This window comes from Oncorhynchus masou, chromosome 18, assembly GCF_036934945.1.
Source record: "Oncorhynchus masou masou isolate Uvic2021 chromosome 18, UVic_Omas_1.1, whole genome shotgun sequence".
NCBI lineage: Eukaryota > Metazoa > Chordata > Actinopteri > Salmoniformes > Salmonidae > Oncorhynchus > Oncorhynchus masou.
Genome location: NC_088229.1, coordinates 61,654,845 through 61,675,278, shown reverse-complemented (window position 1 = coordinate 61,675,278; position 20,434 = coordinate 61,654,845). Strand labels below are relative to the sequence as shown.

The 20,434-nt window shown below is 45.7% G+C and overlaps 1 protein-coding gene across 22 annotated transcripts in view; it reads left to right on the top strand.

Moving 5' to 3' along the window:
* tcf7l2 (transcription factor 7 like 2) overlaps positions 1-20,434 on the top strand; it is a 124,301-nt gene that overhangs the window by 24,006 nt on the left and 79,861 nt on the right. For all 22 annotated transcript variants that reach the window (XM_064924111.1, XM_064924104.1, XM_064924109.1 and 19 more), the window contains exon 4: positions 15,715-15,816. In XM_064924111.1, the coding sequence (XP_064780183.1) occupies positions 15,715-15,816 (102 nt within the window). The remainder of the gene's footprint in view (positions 1-15,714; positions 15,817-20,434) is intronic.

Sequence of the window (20,434 nt, the reverse complement as noted above, 5' to 3'; positions counted from 1 at the left end):
AGCTTGGGGCCGATTGATGTCAAGTTCAGGTGTGTCCTCCTCATAGGTATGGCTAGCTGGCAGCCCAGGGGTGGGGCTGTGGGGGAAGATCGACGAGATACGTGGGAAGGAAGGGCTTGCTGTCAACCAGCTGGACCTCTTAATCCTATAGCCTTGGGGAAAGGGTGTGTGTGTGTTTGTTTGTTTGTCTCTAGCAGAGGTTTGTCAATTTCAGCACACCTCTGCTCCAGTATTTGGCCCAGCTGTGTGTGTTTGTCCATGTCCTGTAGCGTGTGTGTGTGTGTGTGTGTGTGTGTGTGTTTGTCCATGTCCTGTGTGTGTGTGTGTGTGTGTGTGTGTGTGTGTGTGTGTTTGTCCATGTCCTGTGTGTGTGTGTGTGTGTGTGTGTGTGTGTGTGTGTGTTTGTCCATGTCCTGTAGCGTGTGTGTGTGTGGATGGACGGTTCTGCATTTAATCTCCACTGTGTTTACTGTAGTCCTCACTTTAACAGCACACTGTATATTTATGTAGAGAAGACACAGCCTCACCCCCTTGATGTTGGAAAAGGCGATGGGGGGGGGGGGTTGGGGTAAGGGGTAGGGACTGCACTGCTGTTTGGGGGATTGGGTGCAGGATAACAAACACTGCCAGTACCACCCCCCCCCCCCCCCCACACCTCTCTCAGTATCAAACCAATGCCTATTCTCTGATTCAAACACACATTACTTGAACCTCCCATTCTGGCTAAAACAACCAGAGGTCAAGCAGCCTGTTGCATCCCCACCGTTCATTAAGAGTGAAACCTACTATTTAGCCACATTCCTTGCAAGCTTGCTCTCTCTCGCTCTCTCACTCACCCCACTCTCTCTCTCTCTCTCTTTCTCTGTCTTTCCCTCTCTGCCTTTCTCTGTCCGTCTCCCTCCCTCTCTCTCTCTCTCTGACTTTCGCCCTGTCTCTCTCCCCCGTCTCTCCCTAGCTTGCTCTCTCTTTTTTTTTTGGCGTAGATTTTTACATATATCACAGGCTGGCAGGCTAAGAGCCTGGGACTTCCCCACGCCACACTCCAAGCCTTTGATCCTTTGCTTTGGAGGTAACATCAAAAGGAGAGGCATAGAAAGGCAGCTACTACTGTGAAGTTCAATGTTCAACTTGATGGCTTGGCTGAGGGCTTTTTTTCTCTCCTCCTCCCACCGCTGCACTGCTTCCCCCCCAGCTGACAGAAACACACAGTTTGTAGCTCAGATTTTTTTTTCTAGATGATGTTAACCTTTATGGAACCCTATCTGGAACAAAACGAGAACCAAAAAACAACCTTTATGAATCTGTATCTACGACGCTATAGGTGTATACATAGGTTTATTCGTACGCTGTGTGTTAAGGTGTGCAGTGTAAGGGATTTCCGGTGCCAGGACCGAGCCTTTTTGTTCCGAAAAGCTCCCAATATTGCCGAGGGTTGCTTCCGTGCTGGCCCTCGTTGACATAAGAGAGGATATTACTCCGTCTTGTTTGCTACACGCACGTTCAGATGTCTTCATCTGCCCGTCGGAGAGAGCTGTCAGAATGTGTTAAGGGGAGGAGAACGTCTTCTGTTGACATGGGCGTGCCGTGCACACTGTTGTGTTCACTCACTGGAAAACAACACGGAACTGCTCTTATGGTGAACGCTTAGCTCATCATCATCATCTGCGTATATAAAAAAACGAAGATCCCTTCGAACAGAAAACTGTTTCAGAATGAGAATATAGCTCATATTGGAGATTAATGGTATAATGTAGTGGGACTAGGGTATAGTGTGTGTCCACTCTCTGTCTCACTGCACCTTTACAGAAGCCTTGTGGCCTTCTCCCCCCCCCTCTCTCTCACTCTCTCTCTCTCTTTCCCCTCACTTTCTCTCTCTCTCTCTCTCATTCCCCTCTCTCTCGCACTCTCTCTTTCTTGTTCACACACACGTTTGGCGTGTCATTAGCCCGTCTGCTGTAAAGCGGCTGTTTAGCTCTAACTTATTTCTCCGTCAGTAACAGTGTGTGTGTGTGTGTGTGTGTGTGTGTGTGTGTGTGTGTGTGTGTGTGTGTGTGTGTGTGTGTGTGTGTGTGTGTGTGTGTGTGTGTCTGTGTGTGTCTGTGTGTGTCTGTGTGTGTCTGTGTGCCTGTGTGTGTGTGTGTGTGTGTGTGTGTGTGTGCTGCCTGCCTGCCTGCGTGCGTGTGTGTGTGTGTGTGTGTGTGTGTGTGTGTGTGTGTGTGTGTGTGCGTGCGTGCCTGCCTGCCTGCCTGCCTGCCTGCGTGCGTGCGTGCGTGTGTGTGTGTGTGTGTGTGTGCGTGCGTGCGTGCGTGTGTGTGTGTGTGTGTGAACAGTGTGATGATCTCCATCCAGCCTGGCTGTTGCACCCTGGCTAGGAGATGCAAAATGAAACTGATCAATAAATGGCCTCAGCTCGTTATCGACGTATTATCATGGTGTGTCCATGGATTCCTGTCCGTTGTCATGGGGCACTTCGGAGAGATACGAAGAAGGGCGTAACAAAGTGTGTGTTTTCAAAAGTTTTTTTTTTTTCCTATCAAGTTTGCATGTTTAAAGTTGGCTATACGGGACAAAGGTCACACACAGTAGATTGTCACGCTTTCCCCTGTATCTTTCTCCCTTTCCCCTACATTTCCCTTGGCCGGTGGAGATGACAAGAGGAAAACCAAACAAGGAGTTGGTAGAAGACCATAGAAAAGATTCATCAGTAATTGGCTTGTGTGCCCACTTTTGTTTGTGTCTCTTGTGAAGGAGGGGTTTTCAGAGTCAGACAGATCACCCAGTGATTAAGCGATGCAGTAATTAGCCATGAGGTGTCTGTGTGTCTGTGTGTGTGCAAGAGACAGTGGGGTGTGGGGTGGTGGAAGGGGGGGGGGGATCATTGTCAGTTGATTTGGTGGTGAGGGGTGGGGTACAGAGGGACAGGAGAGGGGTAGGAGAAACACCCACGCAGCCTGGTCCACGTAGGAGGCTCCTTGACCCTCCCAGAGTCCTGTTTTCACAGCAACGTCCTCCATTTTAATGAGCTCCAATAACCACATCCTTATGACTTATTTATTCATTATAAACTGGGTGGTTCGAGTCCTGAATGCTGATCGACTGAAAGCTGTGGTATATCAGACCATATACCACTGGGATGACCAAACGTTACGTTTCTTACCAGTGTATAATAGCAATAATGCACCTCAGGGGTTTATTACCACTATACTACTGCTAAGGGCTGTATCCAGGCACTCTGCGTTGCGTCATACGTAAGAACAGCTCTTAGCCGTGGTATATTGGCCATATACCACACCACCTCTGGCCATATTGCTTAATTAAGCCCGGACAGTGAAGAGCTAGTCTCCCAATGCTATAATGGGTGTGTTTTAAATGGATGGAAAATATTTGTATCACAGTCAAATGGATGGAATATTTCCCTGTATCAAAGTCAATAAGATCAAATTGCCTTCAGGAAGAGTAGATTAGTTTAAACTAGGCTTAATCAACGGGAGTATGGTGATGTTTTCTCTGGGATACAGTATATTACAGAGTATTGTAGATTTGCAGATTCCTCTGACCACTGGGAGGGTTTCTGCTGTAGTACAAACCGCCTTCACTGTCTTGGAGCTGTAGTAAGGCTCTGTGCCTGTGTCCTGAAACCATTCGGAATTTTGAGCTGGAGCCCTGGAAATGAATATGGAGTCTGAACTGCTCCAAGGTGTGTGTGTGCGCGCGTGTGTGTGTGTGTGTGTTATTCTTTTGTGTTATTTGAGGGTGTGTCGGCGTAGCTGTGGGGTCTCTGAGCGTTTTAGTGTGTGTGTGTGTGTGTGTGTGTGTGCGCGCGCGCATGTTCTCTAGGCTTGTATTTATTTATTTTTATTATTATTTTTTCTCCTAAAGGAACCTGCGTTCTTTGCTTTATACTCCAATAGAATCCTTTTCCAATTTGACGGCCATGGACGGGTATAGTACCGTAGTTACCTAAAAGTTACCTAACAGGTAAGCTTCTTGTTGAGTCAGGGTGACATCCATCTGACATCACAGAGCCAATCATCATCAGCCTCAACCCATTCAAGGGGGCTCTGCCATAAGAGGATTCAGGGCTCTGGCTCAACCTTCAACTTATTATTTTATACTTTTAATATTACCACAGGAATTTACACACAACGTTCACCTATTACCCAACTGATTTTTTTGTAACACAGAGCGAGCGCCTTGCGTAAAGGGCTCAGGCACACCTAGCCCCGCTGTGCTAGCATGCTGAGCCCACGTAACCGCTATGTAGGTCAGTGTGCTCGAGAATCCACCGGCGGAAGCAAGACTGGGATCTGACTTGAGCTTCTCACCTCAGCCCTGATCTCACTCGCTCTCTGCCCACACTCACTGTGCTGCTCTGGGCTACTATGGACAAATAGTACAAAGCAACCTGCAGTTTACACTGTCTATGTGTTACGCCTTTGCTGGAATTGAAACAATTAGAACCGTTCTCCGAACCACGGTAGATCCAAGAGACCCTCGGAGAGCTTTGTTTTAAGTATAGACTGAGGAGGATGTGGAACCACAGTCTTGGGGAAAAGGCCCAGACACGGAGAGAGTCAGAGAACTAGAGACTGAAGCTGAGATAGAAGCAGTAGCGACCTGAGACCCAAGCCAGCCAAGCCTGATGTTAAAGATGCTTGTGCTGTTTATTAGCATCCCTGGTCTGTCGGAAGAACAGCAGGCCCCTGCAGTCCTCAGCCTCCCAGCTCTATTTATAGAAAGACCCACAGATACTCTTAATGACACCGTGAGGTAGAGCCAGGGGGAGTTAAAGAAACACAACACTGTTTACTTTCTGAATCTGTAGGCTGGAAATCCACCAAGAGTCTAGAGTCACACTGGGATGATGTCATATCCTTGGAGAAGATGTGAGTGCCCCAGTGTGTCTGTGACTGGTCTTCCTTCCTCCAAGTGGGATCAGTGCTTGACTTGGCCAAGAGCTCACAGGAGCTGGGTACCGACACCTCAAATGTTCTACTGCTGGAGCTCCTGTTCCTCTTCTAGAATATTGTCTCTGAAGTGTTGTGGAGCTCCTGTTCCTCTTCTAGAATATTGTCTCTGAAGTGTTGTGGAGCTCCTGTTCCTCTTCTAGAATATTGTCTCTGAAGTGTTGTGGAGCTCCTGAACATGAATATTGTCTCTGAAGTGTTGTGGAGCTGTTCCTTCTAGAATACAGTCAGCTCCTGAACATGAAATACTCCAGCTCCCACAGTCACTCATATTATTTATCATTGGTTCAGATGATTTTGTCTTTCGAACAGACATGTTTATAATAGGGAATTGTACTGCTGTTATTAACTTTTGTTCAATCATTTTTGGATATTTCTTGTTGTTGTTGAATGTGTGTTGTGCGTCTTTTGAAACTTGTGTTGCAGGTCAGTGTTTTAAATTTGGGCATGTGTCCTCACCTGTTCAGTAAAAAGTGGAGGAGCAAGACCACACATATCTGGTGAATCTGTGTTTGAGACCAGAGTTAACATCCAGAACAGGACAGATTAGGAAATGGTTCAGGGACACATTTTGAGGGAACTATCCATTCCAAAAGAAACCAATGCCTCAGAGTCTTTTGAAACCAACACAGCTTTGGCTACGTTGTTTTCAGACAGTTTGTAGAATACATTTAGAGGATGTGGGAGGGGTGGGAGAGGAGGTTGCGGTGAGGAGGGGGGAGGTTTTGGAGTCAGGGCCTTGTGGAACCCCCTAGCGGTTCTGGCTTTGGAGTAAATGCAGGCCCAGCGGACCCCTTCCCGCCCCAGGGCACACAAACCCCAGGTCTTCCCATATTCCACTGTTATTTTCCTGGTGCAAAACGCCTCGGGCTGTCAGAGCTGGTGGGGCTTTAAAAAAAATATAAAAAATAATATTTACTCATAAAATGTGTATTAGAAGAACTAAATCAGTCATGAAGAGCCCTCTCTCGCGTCGACTAACTTTCTCTCAGCTTTGGCTGGACTTTCTTCCCTCTACTGCCCTTCGCTGTTTGCCTGCTTATTGCACTCTTCTTCCTCCCCATCCGCAGTTTTCTGGAGACAAAGCCTACATACGCATCCACACACACGCACACATACGCACACATACGCACACACACGCACACACACACACACACACACACACACACACACACACACACACACACACACACACACACACACACACACACACACACACACACACACACACACACACACACACACACACACACACACACACACACACACACACACACACATCCTAGAGATTGAGAAAGGGTCTCTGTTTTGACCTGGGAGATTTCAAAGAGTCTGGATTGCATAATCCCCCCCCCCCCCCAATTACAGAAAATGACTGTTCCCGCCCCAACAAGTGGGTGCATATTTTAGCCCTGCACCTGTGGCCTAGACAAAGGAACCCACACATATCAACAAGGAAACATATTCTCCCATCGTTTTCCAGTATAATTTGAATCTACCAGCTGTCCTTAGGAGAGTGTGAAGTTAAACAATACACCTTCTTAGACCTTCTAGTCTTAGTCAACGCCAATAAGACTTGACGCTGGGATAGTGGGATTGCCTCTTTGGAATGGGTCTCAGCGAACACAAATAAACCTCTTTTATATTTGTTGTTTGGTTTGGTGTTATCTGCGAGCTATCATTCTGATCCCAGGCCCCTGTTATTGCACATGATGACGGTTAGCCACAGTGTGTGAGCATGTGTTCAGTAATATGTGTGTGTGTGTGTGTGTGTGTGTGTGTGTGTGTGTGTGTGTGTGTGTGTGTGTGTGTGGTGAACATGCCTGTTATTTTGTGTTGAGTGTATGCGTATGTTGCTCCTTGTAGCCTACATGTCAAAATCTCTGTGTGTGTGTCTGTGTGTGTGGTACACAACCACTGCTCTTGTGTCTGGCTGGCGGTGGCTGTGTCATGGCTGTACTATGAGGCAGCAGAGCCCCATGGCCACAGATGGGCTGGAGATCTGCCTGGGGTCTCCAGAGCAAGTGGACCGGAGCTGCTCGCCTCTCTCTCCCGCTCTTTCTCTCTCCCGCCGATCTCCCTCTAACGTTGTTTACAGCGCTGGAATGCCTCTCGACCCCGTTTGGCCTGCGACCGGGATTCACCTCATCCTCTCTCGCTGGTCTGTGGGGAATATTTACAGTGTTCCAAGCCACTTTGGCACATTAGGAAGCCTGTTTGTCTGATTGGGGGAAAGCCTCTGCTCTTAATCCAAAAGTAAATGAACAAGCCGGTCTGCGCCGAGGCTTGGATTGGATGTGATAAACACGTTAGATGGGGTTTTAACAACAACAGGTTTTACACCATCGACCGTCTCAACAATTCAGGGCAGCTGACTCAGTTTATCGCTAGTAAAATTGCATAAGATTATTTTATTTGGTCAGTGGTTTGACGCTGAGCTTATTCATGAAATTCATACATTTTGGCAGAGCTGCAATGGTAGTAACATTATGCGTTAGACTAGTGTTAATGACGTACAGTATGTTTCAATGTATTTGAGGTTAAAATTTTCTAGTAGTCCTCTAAGTCAAAGTCAAATATTCAGTACTATCACCCAACTGGTGGTGTGGACCTGGAAGGATGTATGAGCACTCTGTTGTCTCCCGCTGTGGCCTCCTCCTGTATAATGGATGGCACTGGGTTAGCCTCAGCTTGTTTGCATTGTGATCTGGGTCACATTCAGCAGCTCAAGCTATGCCAAGCTGAACTTCTGCATCAGTCGCTCAAATATGGCAAGCAGACAGTCCAGCAGTTTGACCTTGGTAGTGAAATGTGGGAGCTTGGGGTTATTTTTTAAAACCACTTCTCTAACACTAACTCTCACCCACTTTCTAACCAGTGTGCTTGTCGCTATGGTGAATCTCCTGGCGGAAGAGAGGGAGAGTTCATCCCTCTGTGAGGATTTAGAGGAGTCCCTTGTCTTTTACTTCATCAGAGACAATTGAGTTCTTCAGCTCCCATTGTTGGTCCGGTGAGCCGAGGAGGGGCGAAGGGTTAGAGGGGGTAGGAAGGGGAGGGGGACGCCCCTCCCATGCACAGTGTGTGCTCTGGGTGGCTCTTAGGGGCGGGAGATGCTGGGGGTAAGGGGGGTAGAAGAGGTAGGGGGCGAGAGAGTTATCCTCTGGAGCAATTTGTCACATTGGAATGGCTCTCGAGTTACCAGGGAGGCCCTCCTAGCAGGAGAGTTTTTTGGGGGGGGAGCAGGGCGTCAGAGAGGGGTCAGGGGTCACTGCCTACTCAAGCCCCGGCGGCGCGTCCGTCAGCAGGCGCTGGGAGGAGGGAGGAACGGAGGGAGAAGGGGAAAGGGGGAGGAGGTGGGGTCAGAAAGCTTGCCACTTGCCGGGGCTCCGTTCTCCTTGGCATGCTTGTAAAACCTGCAGGAGGGATTAGCATGTGAGAACATTTGCAATAGCAGCCTGAAGTGGAGCTGCCTGTCAGGGCATGTGCCCCCTGTTTCTCCACCTCTCACCGCTCCAGCGCCACACTCTGGGGTGTCACCTTTCACCCCCCACCCCCAAACACATACCACCTCAACGGACGTCCCCTCACTCAAGGCCTCCCTGCGGTTGTGTGGATATTTGTGTGCATCTGGACAATAATACTCAAATTGGACAATCATTTGGTCAGTCTAGTCTATGAGAAGACTTTCCAATGACTGGAATCAGAATTAGGAACGTGACATCCACCAGGTTCTCTGGCACCAGTACACTAATAGAAAAACGGTGCTCTCTAGAACCAAAAAAAGGTTATTCGGCTGTCCCCGAAGTGTAGAACACTTTCCAAAGAGGGTTCCAAGACCTAAAAAAATTATAATAATTGTAGACCTCCACAAGTCTGGTTCATCCTTGGGAGCAGTTTCCAAATGCCTGAAGGTACCACGTTCATCTGTACAAACAATAGTACGCAAGTATAAGCACCATGGGACCACGCAGCCGTCAGACCGCTCAGGAAGGACACGTGTTCTGTCTCCTAGAGATGAACGTACTTTGGTGCGAAAAATGCAAATCAATCCCAGAACAACAGCAACAGACCTTGTGAAGATGCTGGAGGGAGCAGGTACAAAAGTATCGATATCCACAGTAAAACGAGTCCTGTATCACCATAACCTGAAAGGTTGCTCAGCAAAGAAGAAGCCACTGCTCCAAAACCGCCATAAAAAAGCCAGACTACGGTTTGCAACTGCACATCGGGACAAAGATCGTACTTTTTGGAGAAATGTCCTCTGGTCTGATGAAACAAAAATAGAACTGTTTGGCCATAATGACCATCATTGTGTTTGGAGGAAAAAGAGGGAGGCTTGCAAGCCGAAGGACACCATCCCAACCGTGAAGCTTGGGGGTGGCAGCATCATGTTGTGGGGGTGCTTTACTGCGGGAGGGACTGGTGCACTTCACAAAATAGATGTCATCATGAGGGAGGAAAAGTATGTGGATATATTGAAGCAACATCTCAAGACATCAGTCAGGAAGTTAAAGCTTGGTTGCAAATGGGTCTTCCAAATGGACAATGACCACAAGCCTACATCCGAAGTTGTGGCAAAATGGCTTAAGGACAACAAAGTCAAGGTATTGGAGTGGCCATCACAAAGCCCTGACCTCAATCCTATAGAACATTTGTGGGCAGAACTGAAAAAGTGTGTGCGAGCAAGGAGGCCTACAATCCTGACTCAGTTACACCAGCTCTGTCAGGAGGGATGGGCCAAAATTCACCCAACTTATTGTGGGAAGCTTGTGGAAGGCCACCCGAAATGTTTGACCCAAGTTAAACAATGTAAAGGCAATGCTAACAAATACTAATTGTGTGTATGTGAACTTCTGACCCACTGGGAATGTGATGAAAGAAATAAAAGCTGAAATAAATCATTCTCTCTACAATTATTGTGACATTTCACATTCTTAAAATAAAGTGGTGATCCTAACCGACCTACGACAATATTTACTAGGATTAATTGTCAGGAATTGTGAAAAACTGTGTTTAAATGTAGTTGGCTAAGGTGTATGTAAACTTCCGACTTCAACTGTATATACACTGAACAAAAATATAAATGCAACATGTAGTGTTGGCCCCATGTTTCATGAGCTGAAATAAAATAAAAATCCCTGACATTTTCTATACGCACAAAACGTATTTCTCTAAAATTTGTTGGCAAATTTGTTTATATCCCTGTTAGTGAGCATTTCTCCTTTGCCAAGAAAATCCATCCACCTAACAGGTGTGTCATATCAAGAATCTGATTAAACAGTATGACCATTACACAGGTGCACCTTGTGCTGGGGACAATAAAAGGCCACTTTAAAATGGGAAGTTTTTGTTGCACAACGCAATGCCACAGATGTTTCAAGTTTTGAGTGAGTGTTCAATTTGCATGCTGACTGCAGGAATGTCTGTTGCCAGAGAAAGGAATGTTGATTTCTCTAGGTCCACCCGGCCTCACAACCACAGACCACGTAAACCACGCCATTCTAAAATGGATTAAATATATTTTTTCCTCATCAATCTACCCACAATACCATATAATGACAAAGCAAAAACATGTTTTTATACATTTGAGCAAATGTAAAAAATAATAATAAAAATAAAATATCACATTTACATTAGTATTTAGATCCTTTACTCAGTACTTTGTTGAAGCACCTTTGGCAGCGATTACAGCCTTGAGTCTTCTTGGGTATGACGCTACAAGCTTGGAACACCTGTATTTGGGAAGTTTCTCCCATTCTTCTCTGCAGATGCTCTCAAGCTCTGTCAGGTTCGATGGGGAGCGTCGCTGCACAGCTATTTAATTTTAAAATAAAGGTTAATTAAATAAAATACAATGTTCAGGGTTTCTCCAGAGATGTTCGATCGGGTGCAAGTCCGTGCTCTGGCTGGGCCACTCAAGGACATTCAGAGACTTGTACCGAAGCCGCTCCTGCATTGTCTTGGCTGTTTGCTTAGGGTTGTTTTTCTGTTGGAAGGTGAACCTTTGCCCCAGTCTGAGGTCCTGCGCGCTCTGGAGCAGGTTTTCATGAAGGATTTCTCTGTACTTTTCTCCGTTCATCTTTCCCTCGATCCTGATTCGTCTCCTAGTCCCTGCAGCTGAGCTCTGTCAGGGTGACCATCGGGTTCTTGGTCACCTCCCTGACCAAGGCCCTTCTCCCCCGATTGCTCAGTTTAGCCCAGGGCGTGGGGGGTGGGGGGTTGGTTTTTGCTCTGACATGCACTGTCAACTGTGGGACCTTATATAGACAGGTGTGTGCCTTTCCAAATCAGTCAATTGAATTTACCACAGGTGGACTCCAATCAAGTTGTAGAAACATCTTAACGATGATCAATGGAAACAGGATGAACCTGAGCTCAATTTCGAGTCTCATAGCAAAGTGTTTGAATACTTATGTAAATAAGGTGTTTCTGTTTTTTATTTATAATAAATTAGCAAACATTTTGAAAAACCTGTTTGTCATTATGAGGTATTGTGTGTAGGATGATGAGCCATTTTTTTTTAAGTGAATCCATTTTAGAATAAGGCTGTAACGTTACAAAATGTGGAAAAGAGGAATGTGTCGGAATACTTTCTAAATGCACATTTTTTAAGCGTCCAGGATTTCAATGACAGAAAAGTCCCTGGGGTTCTACATGGAACCCAAAAGAGTTCTTCTATGGGAATAAACCCTTTTGGAACCCTATGTGTGTGCGGTGCCTTCAGAAATGATTCACATCCCTTGACTTTTTCAAATGTTGTGTTACAGGCTGATTTTGGAATGGATTCAGTTGTGATGTTCGTTTTTGTTTGTTTACTAGCCTCAACACAATACCCCAGAATGTAACATTGGATTGAATTAAAAATTAAAAGCTGAAATGTCTTGAGTCAATAACTATTCAATCCCTTTGTTATGGCAAAAACGTAAATACGTTCAGGAGTCACATAAGAAGTTGCATGGGCTCAGTCTGTGTGCAATAATACTGTTTACTGTGATTTTTGAATGACTACCTCGTCTCTGTATCCCACACATGCAATTGTCTGTGAGGTACCTCAGTCAAGCAGTGAATTTTAAACACAGAATTTTGAGTAGAATAATGGGCAAATGTTGCACAATCCAGGCGTGCAACGCTCTTAAGAGACTTACCCAGAAAAACTCAAAGCTGCCAAAGGTGCTTTTCTACAAAGTGCTGACTTAGTGGTGTGAATACTTATATAAATTAGATGTTTCTGCATTTCATCTTCAATAAATGTGCAAAAGTTCTTAGAAACATGTTTTCATCCTTCATTATTGGGTATTGTGTGTAGATGGGCATAGATATATTTCATCTGTTTTGAATTCAGACTGTAACATAAAGTAGAATGGTATGAATACTCGATGAAGGCACTGTATATGCTGTCCTGAGTTACCTCACAGTGGTACCATCACTCTCAAGTGCCCCCGTCTCCCCGTCCCTTCATGGCAATTAATACCCAATGTGGGGGGGGGGGGTCTGTAAAAACCACAAGACCACAACCACTGGAGCTTTACAAGTCGTCTTCTCCACTAGGGCTGGGAATTGCCAGGGACCTCACAATATGATATTACCACGATACTCAGGTGCCGATATATGTATTGCGATTCTCATGATTCTATATGTATTGCGATTTTTATACTGCGATTTTACTGTGATTCGATGTTCCAAAACATACCTGTCACCATATGTCTGCTGCAGAAGAACAAGAGAGAGTCATGATAAAACGAGTTTTGATCAATCATGTAAATAATAGTGCTGAAAACATATTGGCTTCCTATTTAACAAAGAAGATGATGAACAACCTTTGAAGGAAAAATAGTTTCGGTGCAGGTACAGCCAATTAGCGCAAAGTAATATTGTGATATTGTCAAAACGATACAATATATCGTAAAAAATTAATATCACAATATGTAACAATCGATTTTTTCCGCCCATTTACTACTTTCCGCCCCTTGATGCACAAACATACCGTTGCAGTAAAAGCCTTACGGGGGTCATAAATGAGTCATTGTGGAGCCAGCCTGAGTTTTTGTTGCAGGGGCTGAGGCAGAGGACGGGAGTCAATAACTTCCTCCAGCACAAACCACAGCAAAGCACCCTGCAGTGAACCCTCTGCTAATTACCACTGATTTATCCACGGTCTCAGGAAGGGTTGTGGCACACACACAAATACAGACATCTCACACACACACACACACACTTTCTGACGTAGTAACAAACACAGCAACACACAAGTGTACAGATTTCTTCCAGCACAGGCCCTTACGTAGAGGACAGAGAGTAGCTCTGATTAGGTAGTTGGCTACAGGAAAGGAGCTGATGGATAGCGGGCAGCAGAAGGGCCAGAGTGATTGTTTTATTTAGAGGATAGAGGAGAGAGGATAGAGACACAGACGTATATGGAATGACAACATTCCAATTCTAGCTCCGGCCAAGTTTTTTGGACGGAATCTTAGCACAGCAGTTGATGTTCCTATTGCATCAGAGGCCAAGATACAAGGCCAACTCGACTTGTCAGAAGTTTCCTTTGGGGGGACCTGGTGTGGTATAAGGCGGCATATATTACTATATATATTATTTTTATATCGAGTTTACTTCAAATCCATTTTTCATGCGCCGGCCTGTGGTCCCAAGGTTAAGAAACGAGTCCGGAACCCTCCAGTGTTTCTACTAGCCAACTCTAATGACCCCCTTTCTTTTTCTGTCTGTCTGTCTGTCTGTCTGTCTCTCACTCCCTCTCTCTCAGTCTCTCCCTCTCTCTCTCTCTCTCTTGCTCTCTCTCTCTCCCCCCCCTCTATCTCTCTCTCCCCCTCTTCCCCCCCCTCTCTCCCCCCCCTCTCTCTCTCTCTCTCCCCCCTCTCTCTCTTTCCCTCTCCCTCTCTCTCTCGCTCTCTCCCCCCCGTCTCTCTCTCCCTCTCTCTCTCTCTCTCTCTCTCTCTCTCTCTATTCCTTTTGCCTTATTCTCTTGGTGTCAGTTTTCCTGTCTGGTTGTGTTGTTCTCCCTGTACATATTTAGTTGTTGATCATGTTTTATCAACTGTACAGGGTTTTATAGTTATTTTTTTATGGCATATATTTCCCTTCATATTTTGACTGCCCTCATTCCCATTAGGAGTGTGTCCACAGCCCCGCATGCAAATTCAGGGAACTCCTGTCACCGTTTGACGTATTGGTTTGAATACCTATTTGAATGTACTCTCCGTCAGTGAGCAGTATGGAAAGGTCAATGGTTCTTACCCACCCTACCATCATATTTAGTAGTTCTATTTTTCACACCGTACAATAAGTGCCTGTTTCACCCTGTTGACCCCCTGTAACTTATGTTGGGGGCCCTCTCTTAGCGCAGGCAGGCAGCTGAGGTGACCTCAGTCTGTGACCCACTCCGACTTGGTACACCTGACATTTGTAAGGCAAGAGTAGTCTATAGCAGGGTCACCCCGGAAGGATCACCCCTTCAAAATGTAGTGGGAGCATTAGCTATAGTCAAAGAGTAGGCACAGCAAATAGAGGTCTTGAAGGGAAAGCATTCGGCTGTGGGTAGTGGAATGAGCGGGGAGGGTGATTCTATTTCCACTATTGCATTATATGAGTACCCTTTTCCGAGTATCCTTGAATCCTTTGAAGGTAAGTACTCAGTATGACCTGTTGACAAAGAAGACATTGGTCACAATACTTAAGATGCTAGGCTTCTCCTTTATGAAGTTCTTGCCCCTGTAAAGGCAGTGGTTCAGACTTTGCTGTCCCTGATTCCTTTGCTCATAATCCAGAGCAGCTGCTCTTCCTCCTTCCTTCTGCCTTACAGTCCAGGAAACTAAGTGTGGTTGACTGTGTCACCAAAACGATTGGCATATCATCTGATTTAAAGGGCTCCACCCACTTTATGAGACAATCGATCCATGTATCTATCTACATCTTGTGTGCGTCTCTCTCACTCTTGCTCACTCTCACTCTCTCGTGTGTGTATGTGTGTGTGTGTGTGTGTGTGTGTGTGTGTGTGTGTGTGTGTGTGTGTGTGTGTGTGTGCGTGCGTGCGTGCGTGCGTGTGTGTGTGTGTGCGTGTGTGCGTGTGTGTGTGTGTGTGTGTGTGTGTGTGTGTGTGTCATTCAGTCCTGATAAAGGCCAGGTCAATTATTCACTGAGACAGTCACTAGGTTGAGTCAGACCCATAACAGCGTGCCATGGCTCCACAGTGCACCGTTTTATGAGGTTGGCCAATAAAAGTCAAGTCACCTGGAATCCCAGAGTGGTCACATTTATGGCATTAAGTCATTCTAAACCCATAATCCACTTACAGTAGCCTTCACAGAAGCAGTGATTTAGCCTACCTCAGATTTGGAACGGTTCTATTTCTTGAACGGATGCCACATAACACAACTGTACCCCCTTCAAACTGCTAGGACATGTAGTTTTCTTTTTTAATGTCTGTAATAAATTGTTTCAATCTAATGTCGTTTTTATTTGGGGGGCGGACTAATATGTCACCGAAAACACAATGTTATGATTCCTCTCAATCCATATGAAGAAGGTGTAGTTGTTCCTGAGGCGAAACCCACCACATGCCTTGGGATTTACCATTTTCAATTTAAGTTGTTTTTTAAACTTTCTTTCATGTAAATCTCTTTTAAAATCTCGATTCCTTTTTGTTTAACTGTAAAACAAACGACACCTTTCTGCATCGTTAACGTGTTCTTCTTTTTTTCTCGCTCCACTTTGTTTCTTTCTCACCATCTAGTACCTACAGATGAAATGGCCCCTGCTCGATGTCAACCACGGAAGTCTTCAAAGTCGACAAGCACTTAAAGATGCCCGGTCCCCGTCACCGGCACACATCGTTGTAAGTAGCACCCTGCTTTAGTCCTTTACACTTCTCTTCCTCTTTTCCCCTCTCAGACGGAATGACAACCCTTCTACTGTGTCCTGTTGTACACCTCTGTATACCCTCTTTTTCCCAACACAAAACCTGTTGAATGGATGTCAGTGACTAACTGAAATACCTAGAGAGATGTCTGTCTTCCAGGAAATGACAGTCACTCACTAACCAGCCAAGATATTTTAAACCGAGGTAGCTACTCTGCATATTTTTTTAGAGGGGTGTCTTGCTTATATAAAGCATTTTGGAGGCTTTAATATTTATAGTGATCGTACTGATTGCGTAAAGCCAGTGGTAAGATCATGGGAAAGGCAAAGCTCACTTGGGATAACCTGTTGGCTGTAGTGGAGTTGGCAAAGTGGCAGGTGACCATTGCCCTTTGGACGCAGTGTGTCGACACAAGGCCCCGCCCGGCCCTTACCGTACAGTAAGAGTTTGGAGCCGGCTAAGGACATGAACCTTATAGGAAACCTATGGCGACGACCCGTAACCTCAGAGAAGGAAGGTTTACTCTGCTGACTCCATGAGCACCTTCATGAGGTGTCGGCGGTGTTATAACCACGTGGTTAAAGAACCCACGCTGCTCACATTCCAAAGAGCCCGTCGGGCACCCAGGCCGGCTCCGTGACTACTGGACCGTGATAGGGTCATGAAAACTGAATCATTGTAGTCTAATAGACCATGTTGAAATGTAAAGAGCCAGTTCTCTGTTACACTGTTCTGTTTCTCACTTTCCTGGCTATTAGGTCAATGTGAAGGTTACGTGGTGAGGAATATCAATCCGATGTGAGGCACGAATGTGAAAGGTGTTAACAAGGTGACTAAGAAGTGCCTTAGGCCAGAATTAGCATAGTGGGTAGCATTGTTTCTGGTGTTCCATCACCAACGTTCATGTTTATACATGGTGTATATGCAATATTATCGGACATATACTTGGTTTAGGCTACGCTATAGACCCATTGGCCCATATTCATAAAGCTTTTCCAGAGTATGAGTTCCCGATCTAGGATCAGTTTGAATTTTTGGATCATAACAAAGAAGATTACATGGACACGGGGGGAACTGATTTGAGATCAGTAGTCCTACTCTGACCTGATTGATTTTCGAGTTCACCACATAGCTTGACCCTGCGTTGACCCATGGAGCGAACACGCAGTCGACATTTGTTTAGCGCCTGAGTTTTTACGCAAAGACTTGAACGTTTAGTGGCATAAATGATGTCAAGGCACTGACTTCACGTACGTCACTGTTGGTATTTGATAAGTATAGACCGTTTTTTTATGAGTCACAATAAAAATACTATCAGAAATGGTTTCCAGTTCAACGGGAATAGAAAGTCGGCACGCCAGCCCTCATGGCCTTTTGCCCAGTTTCGTTAAGTACATACAGCTTAAAATAGGCTGTTTATTTGAAACAGAAACCCTGTCAAAAGTTATGCTAAGACAAAGAGATGGCGATGACAGTGCTCTAACAAACACAACAACCAAACTCAGTAGGACAGGCCCCCCCTTATCCTCCGGTGACGCCGGTGTTATTTTTATACCGTAAAGTTCAGGGGACGGTTATTTTAAGAGACATTACGTCTCCTCTGAAATCATTAAGCTGGTGGGAGGCAGTTAAGTTGCAGGTAAAAACGTCTGTTTTTATCCCTCCGTGAGTCATATGGCTGTAAATACTTATCACCTCACGTCTTCCGTTGCTCCTTAGTACCGGGGGCTTGAAGAGGACTTGCCTAAGATGACATCCAACCCACGCTTCCGGTTCAAATGCCTCGTGCTCAGAATACATTAGCATCTCGTTGCGCCAGCAAACGTGTTTATCTCATTGTATATTATATGATTTCTTTTTTGATTGATCGGTACCATCTGTGATTTGTTTGATCAAGAACCGGGGATCAGAGGTGTTGCTGCACCGGCACACACTCGCTGTTAGAGTAAGTGATTCAATTGAATGTGAGATGAAGCTTGTGTTGCTATTTCCCATCCCGCCCTTCCTCTCCATCTATCTCTGACTGAGGGGAGTTGGATTCAATGTTTCCCTGGTTTGCATCATACCAGTCTTGACAACGTATAGACAGAGGGGCATGGTCAGAGATCACAGCACCTTGTGCCTTCGTATCTCAGTCAGCGTGTAAATGTATAGATCGCAACCCCCTAACCAACATGGTCTATATGTTACTTTATGGGATCCCCTTATCAATCAATTGGGCGGTAAACAGTGGTTTCTTTTTGCTTTTAAATGGGAAGAACACCTGGGCACCTTGACCTCTTTGGCGAGGAATATGCTGTCTGCACTGCAGCGATAAGAGCCTGCCGATAGGCACCGAAGATAAGGAGAATTTCAAGTGACCCAATCTTAGAAAAAGTCAGAGAGAGACCGTGAAACAGTAAATTAAACAAAAAATATCAAGTTTGAGACACACAAATGCTAAATTGAGCAGAGAGAGATGGAGAAGGACAAAGACAGATAGACAGATAGACAGATACACAGAATTAAATAAAAATGGATCTTGTGAAGAGTCTCTGGGTAGGTCAGTTTCTGGGGGAGAAGTGGGTGGAGCTCTTGAGGATCAGCCATGAAGGGAATGGAGGAAGTGACCTCGCAAGGGCTTGTCGCTAAGAGCCTGCGTGGTTTTGCCCCTCACCGCCACGCTCGCAAAGGGGGCATGCCAGGGCCTTTGAAGTGTCTGACCGCCCTGCGGGGCAGCCTCCAAACCGCTGCCGCTGAACTTATAGACCACCAGTGAATGGTATTATTTATTGATAAGTCTATTGATGTGATTTTTTTTTTTTTTTACAGAAAGGAACCCAGGGAGAGACATTTTTTGCATTGTGCATCTGCCTCACACAGTCAACAGTCCGAGATAATATTGTGGAAAATAGACCCTCTGTCCGTAGTCACACAGTTTAAGTTCCTAATGTTATCTTCATGTGACACATCGTGTACACAGTCTCACAACTCAATGAGTTGACAGTCTCCTTCATTACTGGTGCACCACAGATAACCCATTGGCTGATGTTTTATGCTACTTGTTCTGGTAGCTTAGAGGCGGGGTTTGTTTTTAGACAGATGTATGATTTGTTACGGGATTTGTTGTGTGTTCAAGTTAAGAAAAGTCATTTACATTTCTACTCTGTATAAAGACTAGAAAAGGGTAAGGGAATGTAAGAAAGGTGACTTGTTGTTGGCTTTAAAACATTGAGTCATCTTCTTACTCAGTCATCTGACAAAGTAAATTATAGGCTATGTGATGAATAGCCTTCATTTCGCAACCACTTTAGACTTACTATTATGGTGCAAGTCAAACATTCTTAACAATGTTTCTTAAATTGACATGCTGGGAACTGGGGCAGAAATACGCATATGTTTGAGAGTGAGAGAGTGCACGTGCACACACACACACACACACACACACACACACACACACACACACACACACACACACACACACACACACAGTCCTTTTGTTCGAGTCTTGTTTAGGCCAGACAATGTCTACATTGTTTTCTGGGCTTTCACTGGCAACAGGGGATGGGCTGGAGTGTTAACCATTTCCCAATTGGGCTTCCGTGTGTGTGTGTGTATGTGTGTGTGTGTGTGTGTGTGTGTGTGTGTGTGTGTGTGTGTGTGTGTGTGTGTGTGTTTGCGTGCGTGCGTGCGTGCTTGCGTGTGTGTGTGTGTGTCAGGAGCAGTGTGGAACATGGAACTTGAGGGAGTAAGAGAAAGGTGTAGTGTCCTGTTGTGTGCCTATTCCGAGTGTATGATAATTAGCTTTGAGGAAGTGATGGAACCTGACCATTACATCTATGTATGGCAAGACCTCCCACCTGAGGCTTTCTAACCAATGAACACTCGGCTTTCAAGTTGCAGGCCCGTTTGTCTCTCCGTGTAAAGTGCACTGTAAGAAGACCTACAGAAACGAGTGGGAGCTGGCTTGAAATGAAGTGCCCATCCCTACATTTTGAAATAGAATAGATGTGTTCAGGAAATGCCCACAATGACTTCTCAGTCCCCAACTGTGGCTGAACGGCTTGGCCGGTCCTCCTTAGAAAAGAAGTGGCCTCTTGCCCACTCTACGTCCATCTTTATGTACGTTGTGACAAGTTAAATAAAGATATGCCTCCTTCCTCTGAATCGCGGTGCACCTGGGTTGTACAGACAATAGCCCTGTGGGTTGGAAGCCCTGGTGTGAAATCCTGGCCTCCTTCACTGTTAATGAGCGCCCCCAGGGTCACAGACTGGAGACACTACCCTCACTGTTTACGAGGCGAGGTCTCTCTCTCTCTCTCTCTTTCACGTTCTCTCTCTCTCTATCGATATTTCTCTCTCTCTTTCTTGATCTTTATCTCTCCCTGTCTCTGTCTCTCTTTCTCTCTCTCTTCTCTATTCCTTGCTCAGAAACCCTCTACTACAGTCTGTAAGCTCTGGCTAGCTAGTCTGAGCAAAGTCCGTGGTAGCGTTATCACAGATGTGTTCAGTGGTGTCTGTTGTTGTGGCAGCATTGCTTTAGACCAGAGCTGTTAGTAGGAGACATGGCCTCACCCTGAGACAGGGGGCTTTGTGCCTCCTATGGGCACCCAAC